The following is a 23,854-nucleotide window of genomic DNA, read 5'->3' as shown; positions in this document are numbered from 1 at the left end:
TTGAGTAGTAAATAGTTTATTTGTTAAGCCGCACCGATTTCGAGTGAGAGTAAAATATAAAGCTGTTGAAGGAAGGTGCATTTTTGCATTTTAGATGATCCAGTCCAGAGATATCGTGCCCACCGCAAGAGGCCTTTTTTGTGGACCTCTGCAAAATTGAAAATATCAACGTTCCCGATAATTATTTTTGGCAATAAAAAATATGAATATATAGTTTAAGGTTTTCGTAATATACCTGCCAAGTTTCAAATCAATAAACCAAACAGTTTGCTTAGAAAAAATTCTTGAAAAATGCCTTTTTTTCGACCTCCTAACTGCATGTAACCCCTTAAGGTTACGATATAATCTCCAAACAAGAAAGGAAGGGCTAAGTTCGGGTGTCACCGAACATTTTATACTCTCGCATGATAAAGTGATAATCGAGATTTCATTATCCGTCAATTACATATTTTTTTATTTTGCTGTAAAATTAATTAGATTAGTAGTTCCTGAGATATGGTTTTTGGTCCATTAGTGGGCGACGCTACGCCCATTTTCAATTAAAAAAAAAAGCCTGGGTGCAGCTTCCTTCTGCCATTTTTTCCGTAAAATTTAGTGTTTCTGACGTTTTTTGTTAGTCGGTTAACGCACTTTTAGTGATTTTCAACATAACCTTTGTATGGGAGGTGGGCGTGGTTATTATCCGATACCTTCCATTTTTGAACTGTATATGGAAATGCCTGAAGGAAACGACTCTATAGAATTGGTTGACATAGCTATTGTAGTTTTCGAGATATGTACAAAAAACTTAGTAGGGGGCGGGGCCAAGCCCTCTTTTCCAAAAAAATTGTGTCCAAATATGCCCCTTCCTAATGCGATCCTTTGTGCCAAATTTCACTTTTATATCTTTATTTATGGGTTAGTTATGACACTTTATAGGTTTTCGGTTTTCGCCATTTTGTGGGCGTGGCAGTGGGCCGATTTTGCCCATCTTCGAACTTAACCTTCTTATGGAGCCAAGAAATACTTATACCAAGTTTCGTCATGATATCTCAATTTTTACTCAAGTTACAGCTTGCACGGACGGTCGGACGGACGGACGGACAGACATCCGGATTTCAACTCTACTCGTCACCCTGATCACTTTGGTATATATAACCCTATATCTGACTCTTTTGGTTTTAGGACTTACAAACAACCGTTATGTGAACAAAACTATAATACTCTCTTTAGCAACTTTGTTGCGAGAGTATAATTAGGAAGTTGTGGTGGTTGCATTTCAATTTCGGCCATTTTCATACTGTAACATAACGTAAAGAAGTCAATGTAGTGTGTAGTTGTAATAATTATCGAGTCGTTCCTGAAATATAAAATTTCATCTAAAACTGGGCTATGCCACACACAATATCAAAGTTTACACCGATTTCCGACTGTGAAATTGAATGCTTATAGCGTATTTATTTAATGATTTATCGTGCATTTAGCAATTGGAGAGGAGGAGGCGGTAATGATCAGATTTCATCTAGTTTTATACCGTCTGGTGAGGTGCCGAAGATTTAGTGAACAAGATTCTTATACTCTGTTACGAGAATATAATAAACCTTGGTAACTATTAAACAAGAATAATATTTCTTGGCATTTTTGTTACAAAAACCTTTACAATACCTTACAGAATAACTTTCGCTGTTTTTATATTTATACGGCAGATATCTTGTACATAGATATATATGCCGGGAAATCCTCTGTTTTGTACTTAATTTAACTTACCTTTTTGATCATGACTTCTAATCAGAGATCGATCTCCATTTCCTTGTTTTGAAATTATTAGGCAACATAAGTTAGAAATTCAATAAATTGTTAGTTTATATATCTGAAATAGTTTGGAGTTACTCATAGTTACAGTTAAATATGTTTCATTATGTTATTATTATAACTTTATATTTATTATTATTGCCTATGATATCATACAATTTTGTTTGTGATTATCTAATATTTATTGAAATGTAATAATATTTTTTGTCATTCTATACTATAATTAAATTATATTTGTAAATTCAGTTTATCATTTTTTTATTTCTAATACTTATTTTGCTACACTTATATACTTGTAATTACATAAATGCATATCGATATAGAATTACTTGGCTGAAACTTATTACAGTTTGCACCGAATTGTTTAAGCTCTTAAATTCAAAGTAAACAGCATTGTTTTGAAATATTAATTTAAGGATCAGTCATTTAAAGGGCGCTCAAGATATAAGTATATATGTACATAGTAGTGACAGCCTCCAGAGTTCTATTCTATCCGAAAATAAAAATATTAAGCCAAAGCAAGGATCATTCAATAAAATTGATAATGCTTAGTATGTTACAAAAAGATTTTTATGCGAGAAAGCTTCCCGTTCTGTGTTTCTTTCGAAGTAGAAAGCAATACCTACTGGTGAGTAAGTACTCTGTAAGAATACAATTAGGTATTAAAATGTCCCAAACGAATATATTATATCCAATTGAAGATTTTGGATAAAAGGCTTGGAAAGGATTAGGTTATTTTTGTAGCCTCGCGTATAATATAATCTCTTTTGTAAGACGGACCATCGTCACATTTTCCTTAGCTTCGAATTTTTTTTAGTAATCGGACCGAATAAAGATGTAAGCGTTTTTAAACCATTTTATGTTATAAGAAATACACCTGTGAAGGGTATTATAACTTCGGTGCATCCGAAGTCAACAATTTTACTTGTTTTATTAAATGTTCATTATCAGTATAAAGAAATTTAAGATAATATTACGTTTAATTAATTCCAACATGCAACCAAAATAGTTTTACGCCCCTTTCAACTAACCTTGATGTAATGTGCAGTTGAAAAGCTCGAACCCCGCACTTATGTAACTAATGTGCACAGGTATAAATGCGCACTTGACCTGCAACAACGGTGTAAACGTACAACTACATAAAAGTGTAAATGAGAAACACATTTCGTAAATATTAAACTTATATTATATTCGGAGCAAAATTAGTGCAGTCGTATAAATTAATTAATTTTGCATTTTTTCATGAAAAGTGTTGCACACACGCATAGTGTTCATATTGTTTTTATTTGTTTTGCCCAATTCAATCAGTACACCACACAATGCAGACCTACACGTGTACGCATATATTGTATGTACATATTATACCTTGCAGGCCCACGCACCTTGTTAATGAATAGATTTTCACCACTTCACACTATCATAATTTTAGCAGCATAAACCCAGAAGCCAACACAATAACGTTGGTTCAATATATTGTGCTTTAAATTCGATAACAATATTTTACCCTGGAAAAGGTAGCATTTTCGAAACTCTTTCCACTTCGCCCCAAGTAACGGTTGGCATGTGCCGTTGAGCATCGCCTTCTAAACTTAATCAGTAACAGAATTAAATTATTCAACAGCTTTTAAAATGTGTAATTTAAGGCAATCTACGCTAATATAATTAATTTGTTCAGAAGAAAAGCGTGTGAATTTGTGTGTGTCAAAAAAGGCCTAGAATAATTAACTCCAGTTTTTAGAGCCCATTTTAAAAGTTTCGCCAAGTTTTTCCCTACATCTGGCAGCAATAGGGAAGTTATAAAGCTTCAATTGTCTACCGTAGAGAAGAATATTATATTGCCAAACCCAACGAAAGTTTATAGAATAATAGAATAATAATAACTTCCTATCGAACGGAGTCTTTACTGTGGAAGTAAATTCAATAAGTGGCTCCAAGTTTCTCTAAGTCCATCCGCGTGCATTAAAATAATACCGGTTAAAGGGAGCTATTGTGTTGTCCTGCAGGGATGCTAGAATGCAATACATTTACATACTTAACTACTTATCTGTGAGTGGAAATATGTAGCGTTCTGCGAGCTTATGATGGTAAATAAAATCAATTTGCCACATCTAGTTTAGTTACAATTGTTACTTGGTATGAGTCTTTGTTTGTGAGGGTTTATAAATGCATTTGTTGCCTTTGAGAGTTGATCGTTTGTTGATTTGTTGTAGTCAGTTCGATTTATTCCCCAGCATGTGACTGTGTAAAATGCAATAGTTACTTTGTTTAGGCGCTCACTAGCTCGGCAGTGTACTTATATAAATGCGTTTGCAAATGTGTATGTGCATGTGAGTAATTTCCAATAAACATTAAACGTGTATGGTATATTCCTGGCGCTCCTGCTCCTTTTTCTCGTGATATCTGTAATGGATCAATAATTTGTTTTTAATATTTCTTTATTCATTGGATCTGCTTTTTGTTGTAAGCCTAACAATAAGTTATAAAATCTTAAGTCTATTTAAAAACTTGACAAACTCAAGCAAGTGATTGAGCTATTTTGGTGATAAGCTGCTTTTTAATAGGCAGGTGTATCTTTTCTTTTTAGGGGTGTTTGCACGCAGGAATGTACCAAAGCATTAGCCAACGGGTTCAAGTTTAGATACTATATATTTCATTCAGCTGTCTTCTACTTTTTTCTTTAGGAATATAAAAATATTTATGAATGTTTTCGTTACGCATGTACCATGAAGAACACGTAATTGCTCTAAGCATTTTCGATTGGAACCTTTTTATTATATCACTTTTAGTTACACAGGCGCCACAGTTGAAAGCCATGCATCCAAATCGGCTCTATGACCGCATTGTATAAAAGCACTTTGTTGTCTACGCTAAGTTTAGAGTTTTTATTTAAAATCCAATTTCAATTTGCACCTCTCATCTTCATGCAAGTGCAAGTTTTTTTTACTAGATATACATATGTTTTGTCTACGTAAGAGTTTGCTTAGGGTACTAAAATCTTGATCATTTTTACCGGGTATCATTCTTACACTTTTGGTCATTCACATTTGTACGTCAGGTGGCTAGCCAATCTTTGTCAGAACTTAAGTGCTCCGCTAATATTCTTGATGCTATAATGTTGCATTTGTTACGGATCACTAAAGATGTGTGTGTTGGAATATCTGCAATATAAGATTGGGCCTAAACACTGCCCTGTGGTACCCAGCCCTTATCTGCCATTCATCAGATATGAAATCTTCTACCTTAACCATAAATTGTCAATTTTTTTAAATACTTAAGACTCCCATGTATTATACAATTTGAAGAGGAAAGAAAGTAATTCTAGAGCCATATTTGATAAGTCAACTTATTTACAGAAGATTTTTTAATTTACAAGCTTTTGCTGCTAGGACAGCGGTGTTATCTATTATATCGGTGAGACCATTGACCAATAATGGACCTGATTTCATTAATGCTTTGACACTATGTGGTTCCAGGTCTCCACTTAAACATAGGTGGTAAACATGCTTTCTGGCAGGTGGTAGTTTTGGGTTAAAACCTATATTTTTACGTTGCTAACATTTCTTTACCACAAGGACTTCAATAGCAAAATTTTAACAGTATTATTTTTAGGAATTCAACATATTCCATGAAATAGTAACAAGATTGATGACCATCTGAAGTTCGCACCAACAACGATCATTTTCAGTTTACAATGAAGGATAGCCGATATAGCCTAAAGAAACATGCATTTAACTTATACCTTGGTTCATATTTCTAGGCGACGATGTTTAGAAAGGAAGTATTATATGGTCAGTAGGATTTGAATGCTTAATGGTGTATTATGGCCTAAAATTCCTCTTAGCGGACATACATATCAATTTATGAGCAGACATTTAAAGTGAATGAAGGTATAAATGAACTAATACCTTGCTAGCAGTGAAGTCAATTCCTCTCGATCCATCTTGGCCAATTGTCCGTCGGTGTTTTCCATAACACGTTGCACTTCCAAGTCCAATGCACGTTGCTCGCGGTCGCACTCAGCTTCGCTGAATTCACGCGAATCAGTAAAACCCGACGGTGGACGAAAACCCAGATCGCCCGCAGCCACAGCGGCTATGGTGGCCGCCAAGGAGGTACCCATATCCGAGTTAACCTCACTGTCTACACTATGGAAAGCGGTGGAAAAACACGAAACATATAAACAAACATTTTAAAATCAAATGCAGCAATATTATAAAAGTTTTGATGAACATATTAAGTATTTCTAAATAAATATAAGTAAGCATGTGTGAAACGTAGGTTGCCTTTTATATTTCGGGAAAATTTAATCATCGAAAATCGCTTTATTGTTTTTTAAATATTCTCCATTAACCTCTACATATATACTTTTGCATGCTTTTGAACCATTGTCGAATCACTTTTGACACTCTGATTGAGGTATCAGTTCAGTTGTCGACCTCTTAGTTTATTTTTTACGAACGGGAACATAAAGAAATCACGATTCACCATATTTCAAAATGCCATAAACGTGTTTCGGAGCACCGTTATCGTATTTTGTTACCATTTCTCTCGACCAATCGGCACGACCCTTTTTATAGCGATTGACTAATTGTGCGCGAATGATTTTTTTTACTATCAAATGGTCATGCAATATTGAATATATGCTAGTCCCACTAATGTCTATAGTTATGTCTATTTCACGATGGGTTCCATGACGATCTTGTTCTATTCGTTTGCCCACATCAATAGTTTTTGGAACAACAACAGATTTTGGAAAACCTTCCCGAAACTCGCCTTGGAATGATATCGATATGCAATGGTCCTTGATTATCTATGAACTCTTGATAAGTTAATAAGCGTCGACAGTTGTACAAAAAAATAGCACAAAAATGTTCGCAATTTAATTCCAAAAAAAGCGCTGACATGCCAAAACATTCTGAATATGCATACCATCAAAAATGTCAAACTTTACGATAAAATCTAGTGTCGCTAAATCCCGAGATACCATATAAAAAGCAACCTCATTAATCTCATTGGTAAATAGTAACGTGAAAAAAGATGTGAAATAAAAACAAATAAGGAAGGTCTAAGATCGGGAAAAATTGAAAGAGTATGAAATGTTTGAACATTTCTTTGTGAGATCCGGCATATTTTCAGATATTAACATTCAATATATTTATAATTAAGCCGAAGAGGTTAAATTTCGTGTAATATTGTGCTCATGAAGAAAGCATCAACCAGTGGAGCGAAAATCAATTTACTAGGGATATGAAATTTAGTTTAAGGGCTAGACCAATTCCATTCACACATTTTCGGCCTTAACTTAAATAGCTATTTTCGAGTCGCTATTTCTCTGCTCGCTTCTGCTCATTTGTCAAAAAATTTACGTGTAAAATCAACACTAAAGTTATCGAGGAGCATTCGTACAAAACAATATGCGGATAAAGACCTTGAATCAATTATACAAAAGTAATTTATGGAAAACAAAAATAAAGGGTTACAACAAACTTTTTTAAAGCGATAAAAGTAATTTCTTGAAGGGATTGCACCACAAGTGCTACCCGTTTGTTTCAGCATCTGGCATAGTTTGTTCGATTCGCTGGAGGGTAATGTTTGGTGAATCGAAGACAGCTAATATAAGTTACTTAGCTTACATAGGATACTACTACTACTATTAACAGAAAATATGCTTTATGAGTTTTATTAAGAAACCTCACAGGTTGATGATACTATATCTGGTGTAAATATACTAGATATTGGGAGATTGCACTGTTGTTAAAAAAATCATTAAGAAAACCAACATATTGAAGGGCAAGTGCATTATGAAAGCAACGGGAAGTTTGAAAATTTGTATATTAGCCATAAAGAGGCTGGGGAAGAATTGACGGTTTTACTGATTCTTTATCCTCTCCGAATTAGTTTCAATACAATATTTCACAGATTGAGAAATAGTTTCAGTAAAAGGCAGCAATATGCATTGGCTTGAAATGTTGTTGCCCGAATTTGGAGTTTTTTACATTTGACATTATTTGCGAAAAGTTTAAACCATATATATGTATTCTTTCACGCTTGACTTCTGTACTGCAAAGTGAAATATTAAGACGGAATTTATAATTTAGTTACTATATCACACTGTGAACCCTGTTTCGCGTCTTTATACGCACTAAATGAAAATAATATCACAAGTGTTGGTTTGAACTTTACGCATAATACTGTAACTTTATCTGCTATTTTCAACCAGATAGATTTTATCACAAAATTTCTTTACACAAATCTAGGTAAGCTTATGATGATAAGCCTAAGTCTCTATTAATTACATTCAAAGGATTTCTACAATTAAAGTATTCAAATAATAAAAGTGTACAAAACTTAAGCAGCAAATTACTTTAAAAATACAAGCTGTAAGTTCTTTGGAAATAATCTTATAATAGTTGTTTTACGTGTGTAAAAATTTCTTTTCATTACTTTAGTTTCACATGTATATTTTATTCTCTCTCTAATTTAAATCAATTTTTTGGTTGTGTTTGGGGTTTAGGTACCTGAACTACCTGTTGTTACTTCCAGGGCATATTCTCCGGTCCAGCGTTTGATGCTCTTTTGTTTGCTGTTGTAATTGTAGCTGTTGTTGTTGCTTCCTACTACGATGTCCGCGTTTGTCACTCTCTCCACTCCCGGTTCCACCTCCAGCAATTCCTGCCCCCCGTCCACTTATTCGTCGTTCCACCGGTGAGCCCTGTTCATTGTTGGATTCCGTGCTCGAGTCTGGTCGAAACATATCTGCAAAAGTGTATAAATAGCGAGCGACAGGCTTATTAGCAAGTGCGGCCCGCCCATACGCACCTGCAGCTGGGCGCCCATCGCTGCTGCGCGTCGACTTACAAGGAACTCTATAGGTTGGCATATTGGAAAACTCAGTGCTGGGACTTATACTCGTATCTGACTCCGATTCACAGTGTGCACCAGCTCCTACTCCACTAGGACCACCTACAACTCCACTACCGCTACCACCTCCACCACCGCTACTGCTGCTGGCGCTCTTGCTGGCGCGTCCGCTCTTTTTCGAATGCCCCGATTGTGACCCCGCCACCATGGTCATCGATTTGCTAAGTGTGGACTCATCTAAAAAATGTGTTGAATAATATACAGATCATACCAAAGCGAAGAAATGTGTTGATATGGGCTATAGTTTACCGTCCGTATTGAAGTAGCGCTGTTTGTGCCAACTAGACTTCGACTTCACATGACCGAATCCGGCGCTGGTCGGTATTAAAGGATAAGCAGTAGCATTGAGATTATCGCCCTCTGGATGTCCGAAAGTCTTAAACTGCATGGTGTAATCCATTGGGGAGGCGGAAACACCACCACGAGGTGGTGTTTTTGAAGAGGAGCTTGCACCCGCACCCGTTCGCCCACCATTCACGCTGAATGTAGCATAGGGTGAAATCTCGTACATTTCTATATTAAACACCCACAACAAAATGAAGAAGTTATTTAATTACTACCTTTCGTCTACTCGTCGGAGAAGATTTGCTTTGTTAGTGTACATCATACACATTGACCGCCAAATCATCTTTCCGGAATCTCGCTACTTCACTCACCTGATTCGTTTCCTTTATCTACGGTTTTCACTGGAGAAGCGCTGTACACCTGCTGATTGCGTCGATTGTCGCGGTCTTCTTTGTAATCACCGGGCAGTGTACGCGACTCATAGCCATCGGCCATGGGGCCACACAGAGTACGACGATGCTTAATTGTTAAAGCACTGTGACAGGGCAACACAGCAAAGGAAGCATGTGAAACGGAAAACATAGTTGGACAACAGAAAAAATGTGAGAATTAGCTAGGTAAAGAGAAACAACGATAAGGAATTGTTCGTGAGAATGTCGAGTGTGTGTCTCGAGTGCAATAAAGTGCAAATGAAATACGTGATTTCGCCGTAGTGCCAATTAAATTGTTTTGCTCACTGTCTGTCAGCTTAGAAAAACTTTTGGTCTATTAACACGCAATCTTCGCTGATTACAACTGTGTCGGATCGCGGAAGTAAAGTAACATTAACTTCTTATGGACATTTTCTTTTTGCTCAAAAGTTTAAATTAATATAGACAAGAAACTAGTATAGTACTTAGTTAATACTATACGAGGTGTGTTCAAAAAGTATCGCGAATCGTAACTGACAGTTTTCTTTGATTGCAGGGGCGTGGTGCATCATGAGTTCTTGCCACAGGGAAGAACGGTCAATAAGGAATATTACCTGCAAGTTATGCGCAATTTGCGCGAAGCAATCCGCCAGAAACGCCCGGATTTGTGGTGGAAGAACAAAAATTGGCTTTTGCACCACGGTAACGCCCCTGCTCACACACATCGTTGCTTGTGCGCGACATTTTGGCCAAAAACAACACACTAATGATGCGTCGCTTGTGTAACTTTTTCTTGTTCCCTAAACTGAAGAGGCCATCGCTTCTCTTGACGAGATAAAACCACGAAGCTGAAGAAGATAAAAAAAAATGCGTTGGCACAAGTGTATCTCAGATCTGGCCCCTGTGAATTTTTTTGTTCGCAATACTGAACACACCTCGTACTACTGCGATCAAATTGAAAGGGAAATTTTGTCCATTTCATCTCCTTCAATACACTTATGCTTAACGAATTTTCCAGTCATCATAGCACTTGGAAAAATACTCCGTCGTGCTGGCCATCAGACCCTTCTTCGATTCAGCTTTTATATTCTCAATTGAGTCAAAACGATGTCCTCGGAGTGATCATGTGAATTTGCTAAATAGCCAGAAGTTACTCGAAGGTAATTCAAGCGAATGCGGTGATTGCGGCACGATATTAGTTGAAAATGTGGCGAAATGATCACGAATAACACACTTCTTTGTTCAATAAATTCACAAAAAAATTCGAGGAATACTTTTTGAACACAAAACGCCGCATACTACTACTGCGATCAACTTACAGAAAGGGAAATTTTTCGAAAAACACGCGAAGTATAAATTAAAAATTCACCTTCTAATACACTTATGCAGAATGTGTATCAAATATCTCGGCTGTTAAGAATCATTACTATCTGGACTGAAAAATATTTTGGCGAACAATTTGGTTTAATTTCGCTCTAATGACGCACATTAATAGGCTACCGATTGTATTACCATATTCGAGGTAGTCGATTAAATTAATTCCAACATATAGAGGCTAAGTCGACTTTCTTTTCCTTTGCCAAATGGGTACAGAAACGTATGATTCTTGTATTTGCTCAGTGCCAGATTGTACTTTGAAAGCCGAATATGATTGCCCTTTCAATCAATATTCAAGACACGCGGCATCCATCTTGTGTCAAGCTTTTTCATTTATAAAGCATCGTAATTTATAAGATAATAGACCTTAGGCTTTTCTTTAAGATGGGCAAAATATAAAATAACATCGCTGAAGTTTGAATGAAGGCTCACGTGAAAACGCGATGTGTCTTATGCATTCAATGAGAAACCTCTGGCAATACTAGAAGTGTGAACATGTAGTTCGGCAAACTCTCAGCCACACTCTTTCACATTTCGGTGCACTTCGGAACATCACATTTATTGCACTCTTCCATTATTTTGCGTTATTTTATGTTTTACTTTTAATTTGTTATACTTACATGGTAATAATGGCCACGGTGATGATGACGATGACGATCAATGTTGAAAACCAATCACCGTTGGTGGGATTTGTAGCATTTATCAGATTGTTCATCAAATCGTTTTCCGATGGGAAAACCTGTGGCGGTGGTATTGTCACCCCATCCAGATTGGTTGTTGCAAAATGATAATGTTCAGTGGTTTTACCAGCATCATTTGTGGCCGAGACGCGCAGTTGATACCACTTGGCTGGCAGGAAATCGCAAAATATTAAATTTTCGCGATTCTCTTCGGCATTCGAGATGTCGGATGTGACGACCGTCCAACGGATGTCCCCTGTGTACAAATTTTAAATGGAAATGTTGATTGCTTGCGGCGCAACACAAAGCGCTAGGGTTGACATTAAGGTTGCATAGCCCATATTACATACACAGATACAAACGCATCGCCGCATTGATGCAATGCGCCAAAAGTAGTGGTACGTACTTATACATAGGTGGAAATAAGTGCTTATATACGAATATATAGCACGTCATAACTGTGTAAGTATGACAGTAATGTAGTGCGATTTCTAAACACACTTGCTGTTATTGCTCTAAATGCAGTCCAACAGCAAATATTGTTTGCAAAGCTCTCGCTTAGGCTCATGAAAGTACATTTACTTTATTTTAGGCATGTGTGTAGCATCTATCTGTAACATCCCTCTAATGTCGTGAAACTAGTCAGGAAATATACCAGTTTACATCTAAAACTACTTGAACGTGGAACTAGTCTGGCTCATATAAATTATAGCACAATTGATAAATAAATGTATGTTTATAAACAGTTTTTACTGTATTGTGACCAAAATATTACTTTTTAAAACAAAACAAAGTAGCTTTGATTCATAAGTGTACTTATGCATCTCCGACTTACTCTGACAGTTGACGAAATGGAATTCAGTTGACTAACAATACACTCTTGCTGTATACACTAGTGGTAAAGTGGTTTATAACTATTTGGATTGGCTATAGGGACTGCAACTGTTCCTCCACACTGACAAGCCAATAATGAGGCTGATTGAATTACATGGGAGTTGCATTTCCTCGCGGTTCGCAACGCCAGAATATGAAAAATGACTGTCATTTATTGATTGGCATCAATTTTGCTAATTCTGCAATTTATGAGCTTCGCATTTACTTCTATGACTAATATCACTATGTCATGAAAACCCGCTGCGTTACAACAATAAAATAATATCTTTTAGAATATTAAAAAAATGTAATAACGCTATAATTTTTCATAATACGAAATATATTATATATTAATGTCGAAAACTGGAGTCTTTAAGTGGTGGAGGGCCCTAGAAAAGACCACACTTGTAAGGAAGTTCGAGAGTGTTCAACGTGCGGCGCTCATCAACATATGCCAACCGGCACTTACCATTTTGAATATAGTGCCCTTAGATAACACCGGAAGGTGTATGGTCGCAAAAGCCGTCCGTATTACTAGCTATCAGACTCAAAGAATCTGGGTTTGCAAATGGACACCTATCTGTACATTCGAAAATCCTTACACGCTTTGAATTTATACCGTGTCTTTTGTATCATGGAGTCACCAAAGCTATATTGTCAGAAACTCTCTATCAACCTCAATTTTAGCCTTTCTGACTGTTGCACTGTTTTCCAAGCTGTCATTAACCACTTCGATACGAGCGTCGTTTTCTTATCTCTACAGTTCCGCAGTGTTCGCTCGCATAATTCTAGTTTCGTTAAGTCCATCGATCAACACGTTCTGTGACGCTTTTATTATCTGTTTACAGATCTATCGACGAACGTGGCCGATAGGCGCCGTGCCGAAGTGGTTAAGTTAGCAGAAGATCTGCTGCTCCGGTGTGCAGTCTGTGATTATCCACTCTGCTGGTAGGACGGCGAAACTGTCCTTGGGCTGGGTTACCATCCCAAAATCACAAAAAGAGCAAACTCACATTAAATTCAGAAACTCAGAAATGTATCATGCAATACATCCGGGTAACTGTGCACGCATCGGAGCTACCATAAAAATAAGAAGCAGTATAAAAGACCACGAAGAAAATCGCATATCTACAGGAGAAATTCAAGCATAACGTTAACGAGAGTTTCGAGTCAACAAGTTGTTACTTACAGCAGTTCACAGTAACCCGAAACATTAAATAAAATGCGATATGTATCTAGGCAAAAAAAACGTTTTGTAATGTGTGGTGACTATAACGCGAAACATACGTCGAATACTTTCAGAGCTGGAGTGTTCATCCCCGGACAACATGACCTAGCCAGCGCAGCCGCTGTCTTTTGTCGTCGTATATCTCGTACAGCTCATCGTATGACTGTCAACAGTGACGTGAGTGCCAAGTCGCGAGTGCGACGACTGTTTGTATTCGTTTTGCTTCTGTCCAGCCTGGAGAAAGCAGAACTAACGGCGCGGGTGTTGAGGCCGATGATATCAATACATACCCACTGAGGCTTATAACCACAAAGAGCAAAAAATTATTAAAAGCTCTTCAAATGACTGGGTGCAAAATAATGTCCGTCGGAACGCCAACTTACTGGCCAACAGATCCACTTACAACACTTGGATTTTCCACTATCAAATATATCTTTTCAAACTACATATATTGGCATAGAATGGGTTGACCTCTGATCAATTTCCAATATATTTTACACTACTCGTACATGAAAAGGCTGTTATTAAGGAACCATAACTTACGCTAACAACAGTGGGTGAGAATACTTTAGGCAAGTGCTATCTAATGACGATAGTCACGTAAAAATAACTTGTAACATATCTTGCCACTTGCAATAATCAAATCCAGGGAAAAACTTTAAGATGTAAAACGTCAACCGCATGCTTTACTTTTTTCTGTAATATTTATTGAGATAACTCAAATATTGACCGATATATCCAGCATAGAGTCACTTAGTTCCAAAATATTTATATTAGGTATATGGGGTTCTGGGAAGTCTTAACCCGATTAAACACATTTTACATACCCAAAGAGAAAGCTGATATCGGTACATCAGCTGGGCTTTTGAGAAAATCACTCTACTGCTGATCATGTGCAAAGAATAACTCGAGTTATTGGAAATGCCTTTGAAAACAAAAGTTCGACCGTGTTCCTCGACGTTTCTAAAGCTTTTGATAAAGTTACGGCAATATGCACTCTAATTTAAAGGAAATAAAAGATGGTGTTCATCAGGGTAGCGTGTTAGGACTCATCCTTCACATACTCTTTACGTGCGATCTAACATACGATGACAATTGTACAGGTATCATTCCAAGATTGTAACAACACTTAAATAAAATATTCGAATGGACATACTCTATCCCAATACTATCAAATACCTCGGCCTCGTAACAAAACCAACATGGAGTGCAAATGCCAAAAAGAAAAAAATAAATAAAAATTAGAAGTCAAATTCTGAAATATGTATCGGATATCTGTCCTATCCACATACTTATACTCGTAACAAAATTATTGTTTGCAAGCAGGTGCTCAGACCAGTTTGGAGTTATGGAATTCAACTTCGGAGCTGCTCAAGCCCTAGCACTGTCCCACTAATCCAGCTATTCTAAAAGAAAATTAAGATGCCACATCAACCCACAAATATGTAAATTCTCATATAGAAATACTTACTGACCATGTGAATACTGAGCCTCATCTCTTCTCGCTCAAAGCAAATTGACAGAACGGCTTAAACACAAAAATACAATAGCTAGACTCTCTACAATTTATATGCAGAACACCATTAATTCTTTTAACTAGTTAGAAAGGCAAAAATAATAGATAAAATTCTTGTATATATGATATAAGATGTACGAAAATAATTAATATATTTTGTGCAGAAGTGGAAAAAAACGAATAAATAGTGACGTGTGAATGAAAACTGTCTAACAAGTAAGCCCCTGTATTAAGTTTTCCACAAAGTTTATCAATCAGAAGGAAAAGTCGGATACCCTACAAAGTATATGTATATAAGTGATCATATATAAAGGATGACGCAGTTTTTGATACAACGCTGTGAAATTTTGCACACATCCTTTTCTCGCCGAGAAACTACTCTTTTGTGGGAACTGCCGACATCGGCCTACTATTGCATAACTGACAAATTGTGTACAGCGGATCACCATAGCATATAGCTGTCATTCACAGTCAAGAACAGCGTCTATATAAAAGAGAATAAGAGTCTTCATTATTCTTACGAAGTAACCCTATATTGATATCATGCAAATACTTTTTTTTAACCTTTTAACACCACATAATTATTTTTTCGTTTGAACCACTTTGTATGCCTTTTTTCTGCGTTAAAAGAATTATAGGATTATAATACCTTAAGTATTTTGAATGAAACTATGTATTTCAAAGGTGCTCGTCCATTTATTGAGAAGTGTCGCGAAATACATTATAATAAAGTAGAATTTATTCAAATTATTTATTGTTTTTATTTTTTCACCGGAATATTAACCATATTTATACATAAATGCTGAGGAAAAATATTAGACTCTGTAAAAGTTGGCCAGAGTGTGCCTCTATACGTCGCGACGTGCTTGCTATAATCGACTGCGAATTTGTAAGTGGAAAGCCAAACGTTGACCCTAAGAGGACAAATACATTGTTGATTGGGATGGTCTCCAATCCATGTATAATATATTTTACAAATTGTATTGGTATAGAAAGGATGTTAAAGATTTAATGAAAAAATTATTGAAATTATTTGCTAGCTGTGTTTTTGAGTCAAATATGTAAAACATTTAATTCATCGAATGAACTGTGTTAGTAACGCACATTTAACAAGTAAGGAAGGGCAAGGTTGCGGTGAAACCCAACACTTTATGTTATATTATTTTCATTTTCCAAACTGTGAAAGGTTTGCTATCATATTTTTTTCCCACAATATTAATATAAAATGCACCTAATTAATCAAATAATATCGATCAACCAAATAGGGTAAATTTAATGTTGTATTGTGTATATGAGGAAAATTTCAACCAGAGAAGCAGAAATCAATATATAAAAGAAATGAAGTTTAATTCAATTTTATGAATGCAATCAACGTATTCGGCGTTAAACCACATTCTGTTTAGGTAATCTTGATAAGACCTGAACGGATCGCAATAGCTTTTGACATTACTCAAGTATATTCGAGAACATGTTAAATTTGCTAAGATGTCACAGCAATATACTCGTATGCGGTATAAAGCCAACCGGATTTTTGGAATGCTTATATTAAGTATATGGTATACAGTATTATCCTGAAAGACGTTCTTTATCTTTCACTGTTTTATTAACATATTGAACGTTATGTTCGGTTAAAAGTCATCCATTGGCACTGCGAACCATATATTTGGTAAGATTGCCAAAGTATAACCCGATTTATATTATTTTTAGACGCGAAATGTCTTTTCTTGAGCAAACTATTTGTGCAAATTTTAATCCCGATATCTTCACTAATGCCCGATTTTCATACTGTGTAGTGATACAATAAGCTGAATTTAAATTTGTGTTATATGGGAAGTTGACGTCGTTGCACTCCGAGTGGTTCCTAAGATACAGGATTTCCTAAAAAAATGGCGGTCTCACAATGTGCCATTCCGTAATTTACCACCCACCTTCCTATTGTGGATGCTCGCATACCATATTGCAGTTGGTGATTGTACAGACAGGCGGCCGGACAGACGTACCGCCAGAGAGTAACTTTTCTCGTTATACTGATCATTTATCTATATATAGCTTTATCTCTTTCGATTAGTCTTTCAAGTGATACAAACAACCGTTAGGTGAACAAAATAACTATACTCTGTAACGACATGTTGCGATGGTATAAAAATACGCACAACAGCTACAGCAGATACACATACATACATATGTGTGTAATACCAATATCTGTCTCCATTCATAAGTACGTCTGGATATGGATATAAACAGCGTAAGCGCAGACTTGCTCACATGCATTCAATGTTATAAGTAAAACCTGTCACATTGCGTACGCATGCATACTCATATATACATATTTACATACTTCTATACACACGTTAATGGCAAATCTAATTTTGTATAGGGATTGTGTGATTTTAAATAGAAAATGGATGTTCAATAAACTCTAAAACCGCAACCGCAACTGCGAAGCCGGAAATGTTTCGAAGCGGTCTAGCCCATCAACGCATTATTTTATACTCTTGCAACATGTTGCTATATAGTATAATAGTTTTATAATAGTTCACCTAACGGCTGCATGCACCACCTAAAAGGAATCGAGATAGATATAACTTTATATACAAACATATATGTAAAGGATCAGGATGACGAGTTAAAACGCAGGTTACTGTCTACAGTAGCTGTCCGTCCGTCCGCCCGTCCGTCTGTGCAAACTGTAACTTGAGTAAAAATTGAGATATCGTATTGAAACTTCGTACGTGTGTTCATTGTAAAGTGAGGAATAGTTCGTAGATAGGCCGGATCACCGCCATGCCCTCAAAACACCATTAAAGAAAACCTAAAAAGTACCACAAAAAAGCAATAAATTAAGATATAGAACTATAATTTGGCACAAGATCGTGGTGGAAAGGAGTACCTGCGGGCTATGAATTTTGAAAAAGTGAGCGTGGTCCCGCCCTTTAATAGGTTAAATGTACATATCTTCTAAACTACTTAAGCCAAAATACTCAAATTTACTCAAATCCTATAAGAACCAACGGTAAATGAATGAATAAATGAATTCCTATAATAACCAAGCTGACTCTCCATATAACGTTACTGTTAATAACTATTAAACGGCGTGGCCCCGCCCTTTTTTACATATGTCGAATCCTGCTCAGCCCATTTAACTGAATTCGGTACATGATATTATTTCCGTACGCCTACGTCAAACTGTGAAAACGAGCGAAATCGAACTTCAACCACGTCTACTTCGTATATTACACAATTTTAAATTCCTTTTGATTTTTTCAAAGAAGTTAGTTTAAAGAATAGTGCTTTGGAAGTATATTATTCCATCTTATGACTTAAAATTGTCCAAATCGAACCAAAACTGTTTAAGCATCGAATATGCAGACCACCTATGTAAATAAGTATTGGGTTGTCAAAAAAGTCTTGCGGCATTTTCGCTAGTTGGCGCTGAAAGCGCGTAGTTCTAGTTTTATTCGTCGCATCGGGTCATGCTATACCTTTTCGGAAAGCTCAAGCGCTAACGCTTGTTTGATTTATTGTCGTTTCTTTTAAGTCGTTCGTGAGTTATAGCGTCGCAAACATGGAGCAAAATAAAGAGAAAATACGGCATATTTTACAGTACTACTGCGATAAAGGCAAAAATGCATCTCAAGACCCCAATAAAATTTGTGCAGTTTATGGACCCGATATAGTTTCCATTTCCACCGCACAACGATGGTTTCAACGTTTTCGTTCGGGTGTAGAGGTGGTCGAAGATGCGCCACGCTCCGGAAGGCCTGTCGTCGAAAATTGCGATAAAATCGCTGCATCGGTCGAAAGAGACCGGTATAGTAGTCATCAAACCGTTATAAACCATTTGAAGAAGCTTGGAGTCACTAAGAAGCTCGATGTATGGGTGCCACACGAATTGATTCAATAAAAATACCGCAAGACTTTTTTGACAACCCAATGTATACCTTATGGTATAGTTTACTTTTGACAGAAAATATTAGTCAATGTGTGACATACACAATTGAATTCAGAGAAATAGGTTGAATCAGATCAATACTTCCTTTAGCCCTCATATACCTAATATAAAGATTTTCGAATTAGCGAGTGACTTTATCTTAATAAAATTGAGTGAGCGTGTTTTGCTCATAACACTGTATATTTGCACCTAATATGAATAAAATTGGGAAAACTTGACCCAGCCCCAATTAAACTAATATTAGAACTTGCAGCCGGTTGACTTTACTCCATACGATTGGTAATTACAATATATGTATGTGTGGACCCTTGATGAAATCTTGGAGCATTTTATTAGCTTGTGGCCTTTTAGTTAACATAGACAAAATCAACACTATCTCCCATATTCTTATCATCTAACTTTCGTCAAAATTAACTGAACGTAGAATATTGTATACTTATAGTTTAAATATGTTAAATTGTCCATGAATTACCCATATTCCATATATATGTAAGTATTCAGAACTACATATAATTATTTCTGTTACTCTAACAAATTTATGTCAAATATGGCGATAAGTGTATGCGTATAAATCATATCGCTTGGATCATAGATCCTTTGCAACTTAAGGTATATCACTAGCTTTCCTCCTGGCATGTTGCGGTTACATACGAACACAGTCCTTCCTTACTTGGTTTATTGTGATTTGGTTGTATTCAGCGTCGTATACTATCGAAAGCTGGCGACAAAAATATTCAATTACAAAATTCTGCGAACAAAGCCGTGCACACGTAAACCGCAATCGCGTGGTGATTCTGCAATCAACGCAAACACAGTCATAAATACGAATTCTTGCATATTTCCCAATACCAAAATTACAACAAGTACCTAGCGAACAAGCCTGGGATGTAGAGCAGGTTCGCCTGCTGGATAATGCTGAAAGACTTGCGTCCTCCACGGCCTTTTATACTCCTAAGGGTTCTTTTACCTTTGCTTGCCCAGAACCTTGTTATGGACTATTACTTGGATTGGTTTGAAAAAAGGGCTAGTTGCCGAAGTATTCTGTCAAATGAGTACGCAGGGGAATGGGTTAATACCAAGGCTCCCTCCGTTTCGTTAGAACTCTGGGGTGCCGGGAGGTGGATAGCGGCTCTCAGTGGGGACCCTAACAACATGAATAGTAACGGCAAAAAAAAACATTTAAAAACCGATGAGGGAGAGGGTAGGTCGGAACTGACCTAAAAGGGTCTTGGCAAAACTGGGGGAACATGGCTTTCCGCCATGAAACCAAATGCTAAGGGTTCCGTCAGCTAGAAAGCTGAAGTTACACCGTCGGCTGGCAGGCAATATTTTGGAGTATTATGAGTTCGGTATAACTTGACAGGTACGATCACACGGGGAGATGGAGCCATCTCTCCCGGGAAGAATGGAGGCAACTGCAATTTCTGACCTGGGCTACTGCCTAGGTGCGTCAGTGCCGGAGGGCACCACGTTTGCACGTCGGTGTTTGCACTGTCGGAAGTTTAGAAGGGATCAAGGCTCGAAACGGTGGCCAAAGTGGATCTCCCGATGCGGCTTATACATATCTAGATTTCAGCCGAACTATTTACCGCCGAAGAGAGCCATAACGGAAAGCGCTAATATTCCTAAACATAAAGTCGCTAGTTCCTTTCGGTGTTGTAAAAGGGGCCATAAGATATGGGTTCGAGAAGTTGTCCTTTAAGATACTGCCGATAGAATCCAGGGCCGCTGCTTCTAGTGGGTTTGGAGGAGAAGGGAGAAGAGTTCAAAATGAAGATTGACTATATATTTTTGGATGCGGTGAACACTGTCGACTGATCATCAGTTGATGGATTCGTTTTCCGTCTCGAGCGTTTGTTCAAAGAGGATCGGTTCGGTAAAGGCGATGGTGTGAAACTTGATCTGGTAGAGAAGAGTGTTGAGAGTTTATCTCTGGCTAAGAAGAAATGGGAAACCTATTTGGTAGACATCGAGGCTAAGGGAGATCAAATCTTCCAGCAAACTACTCTTCAGCAAACCCGTATGAGTTGCTCTAGCGTTGATTGGGCGCTATATAAGATAGGACTGGCTGTATACAAGTCAGAGTTAAAGAAAACTAAGAGAGCCTAGTGGAGAGCTTTTCGTAGAAGTTTGGTGGGCTACCAAAATTCTACACGCTTTCGCGTTCTAGGGGAAAGTCCCACTGGGATATTTGAGAAATGCGGATAGTGGTTGTACCGCGAGCAGCAAGCAGCCTTTGAAACTACTCCTTTGAACCATTCCGCTGAAGAAGTGCCTCTGGGGGAACTTCGAAAGAGTATTTACTTGAAACATTAAGATTATTCTATTAAATATAGTAGTTTTTATACACTTTAATATCATATTAAAAATTCCAAATATATATTCTAATATCAAATACTACTGAATTGAAAAAAAAAACGTTACATACATACACCGTCTAGACACAATTCTTTCACGTTTCCAATGCAGTAGTCGGTAACTTGTTGGCTTTTGACTTTTGCTTCTGTCCCCAATGGAACTGCCAGTGATCAAGTTCACATTGGAGCTTCAAACGTCGCACGACGTTGTCATTATCCAAAAGCAGTCAATAAGATTTACAATTTCTTTGGTTTTCAAACAACATACTTTTTCTGGAAGCAATAAACTCAGTTGAAATCCATCCAATACTTCTCTAGAAAAGCGCGTCTTCAAATCTTCGCCCATCCCCATCCCCCAGCATTGTTCCTTTTCCCGCTGTTTTCTTATTTTTCCAGTTCCGAATTCTTCTGTGTTGAAAAACTTAAAGGATAAACCGCGGAAAATGTATCAATCGAACTTATCACAGATGGAGCTGAATGCCGCAATATTTGGTCATAAAGTGGCACACACAAAAGACATTATTCGTGTAAAGTTTTATCCCGTTAAATTAATGTTTTTTTCATTTGTGTACTGTAAAATTGTGCAATATGGGAAGTAGGCGTAGTTGTTGTCCGATTTCGTCCATTTTCCCAACGTGGCATAGGAATATAAAAAGAATACCACGTACTAAATCGGTTGGGCGGGTCCCAAGATATAGGATTTCACCAAAACGCGCGAGTTACATTCCCATACTCTAAACACGTAGTAATTATAAATATAGTAAGTGCTTAATATCGTACTAGCATAATAATATATACGTTCGAAATTCAGCTAAGTTGAGTTGAGAGTGAGCGTATTCCTGTTATGTGGACGTCAACTCAACTATAAGCATACATATGTACAAAGAATGTCCGTACAGTTAGTCTTAATATTAGAATTAAGCACACTAACAAATAATGCTAGTACAGCTAGCCCTATAATTAGGACTAAGCAAACTAACAAGCAATGTAATTTAGGTTAGTCTTAAGATTCACTCTAATAAAAACGGTTTTGCGAAAAAAAAGGCCGAAGCTCTTTTTTTATTTTTCCCAAAACCATAACTCGCGCGGGGCCACGCCCATCGTCCGATTTTTACGCGGGCTCCGTAAAGCTCTCTCATACCATCTCGGAGGTAAAATTTAATGTCTTTGGCGTATTTAGATACTGATTTATCGCGCATTTAGTAGTTTTTAACAGTACTGTTATATGGGAAGTGTTGGGTTATCTTCCGATTTCATCCATTTTCACACTGTCTGTAGAAGTTCTTATAAAATTTGTACTCAGCACATTCGGTTGTTGTAGCCTAAGTGGTTTAGGAGATATGTACATTAAGCTTGTTAGAGGGCGGCGCCACAAGTGCCCCTTGCTACTGTAATCTTCCATACCAAATTACAGTTTTATATCTTAATTTGGTACTTAGTTAAGACACTTTATTTGTTTTCGGTTAATGGCGATCTGTGGGCGTGTTAGTGGGCCGATTACGCCCATCTAAGAGCTCGAATTTTTTTTGTACTAAGGAGCCTACGTACCAAGTTTCATCGATACATGTATCTCAATTTTTACTTAAGTTACATCTTGCACAGGGGAGAGACGGACGGACAGACAGACAGTCAACCGGATTTAAACTTTTCTCGTCGTCCTGATCATATATATTTATATATAAAACCCTATATCTATCTCGATTAGTTTTATGTGATACGTACAACTGTTATCTGCATTGGCATCTTGCGTTCTAGCATTGCTTTGAAAATGCCGAGAATAAGTATATATTGTGAATTATATCCAGTTATATCGGACTGCTAAATTTGATCGATTTGTTGTTTTAGTTCAGTTTGGTAAATTCCAGTTCCAGTCGTGGTATAGTAAGCTATCTCGGCAATATTTAATAGACACCATGGAGCTGCGATTAGTCGCCAAGAATATATTGAACAAGCTGTAGGTATATGAAACAATATATAAGCCTTTTGTTGCAGGATTACGATATTGTTCTACAACGGAGCCAGCAAGAGGATTACTCTTAAAATAGTGTACTAAAAATTGTGGTACAGGCGTACCGTGTTTTTCTGTAAAGTGTTTCCCACAAAAACCGAAATGCTGAAAGCTATATTCTCACCTCAAAAAACTCTCGTTCTTCTAAATTTCAATGATCTACATTTCGTGTTTGATGCATATACTTATGTATATATGTATGTATTATATGCCTACGACAGTTTCTCATTTCAGTAAATTACTTACCAAGCGGTCGGTGCTCAATGGAGAAGTGATGTATGGGACAGCCCCCATTGTTCCACGTTGATAGTTTCAAATTCACACAAGATGCATTAGTGGCAATCAGTTCATTCCCGTTCGGCGCCTGTGAGGCTAGATTCAATAGAATATTTAACAAATTTTGTGTTAATGTTGTACTGTAGCTAAAGTATTTTGATTAATATACATATAAATATC

At 37.0% G+C, this 23,854-nt stretch overlaps 1 protein-coding gene across 6 annotated transcripts in view; it reads right to left on the bottom strand.

Moving 5' to 3' along the window:
* Positions 1-1,890: 1,890 nt before the first annotated feature.
* LOC115065727 (Down syndrome cell adhesion molecule-like protein Dscam2) overlaps positions 1,891-23,854 on the bottom strand; it is a 138,452-nt gene continuing 116,488 nt past the window's right edge. For 2 of the 6 annotated variants that reach the window (XM_049447423.1, XM_049447424.1), the window contains exons 27-34: positions 23,645-23,770; positions 11,405-11,720; positions 9,369-9,532; positions 8,962-9,225; positions 8,611-8,889; positions 8,319-8,547; positions 5,697-5,936; positions 1,891-4,191 (exon numbers count right to left, since the gene is read on the bottom strand). In XM_049447423.1, the coding sequence (XP_049303380.1) occupies positions 4,140-4,191; positions 5,697-5,936; positions 8,319-8,547; positions 8,611-8,889; positions 8,962-9,225; positions 9,369-9,532; positions 11,405-11,720; positions 23,645-23,770 (1,670 nt within the window). In that variant the 3' untranslated portion in view covers positions 1,891-4,139. Of the gene's footprint in view, positions 4,192-5,696; positions 5,937-8,309; positions 8,548-8,610; positions 8,890-8,961; positions 9,226-9,368; positions 9,533-11,404; positions 11,721-23,644; positions 23,771-23,854 lie in introns of those variants that run through there. The other 4 variants (XM_049447425.1, XM_049447426.1, XM_049447428.1 and 1 more) reach the window with 4 other exon arrangements.

The sequence above is a fragment of the Bactrocera dorsalis genome, chromosome 2, assembly GCF_023373825.1.
Source record: "Bactrocera dorsalis isolate Fly_Bdor chromosome 2, ASM2337382v1, whole genome shotgun sequence".
NCBI classification, from domain to species: Eukaryota; Metazoa; Arthropoda; class Insecta; order Diptera; family Tephritidae; genus Bactrocera; species Bactrocera dorsalis.
The sequence above is the reverse complement of the archived record's forward strand: the minus strand, read 5'-3'. Positions and strand labels throughout refer to the sequence as shown.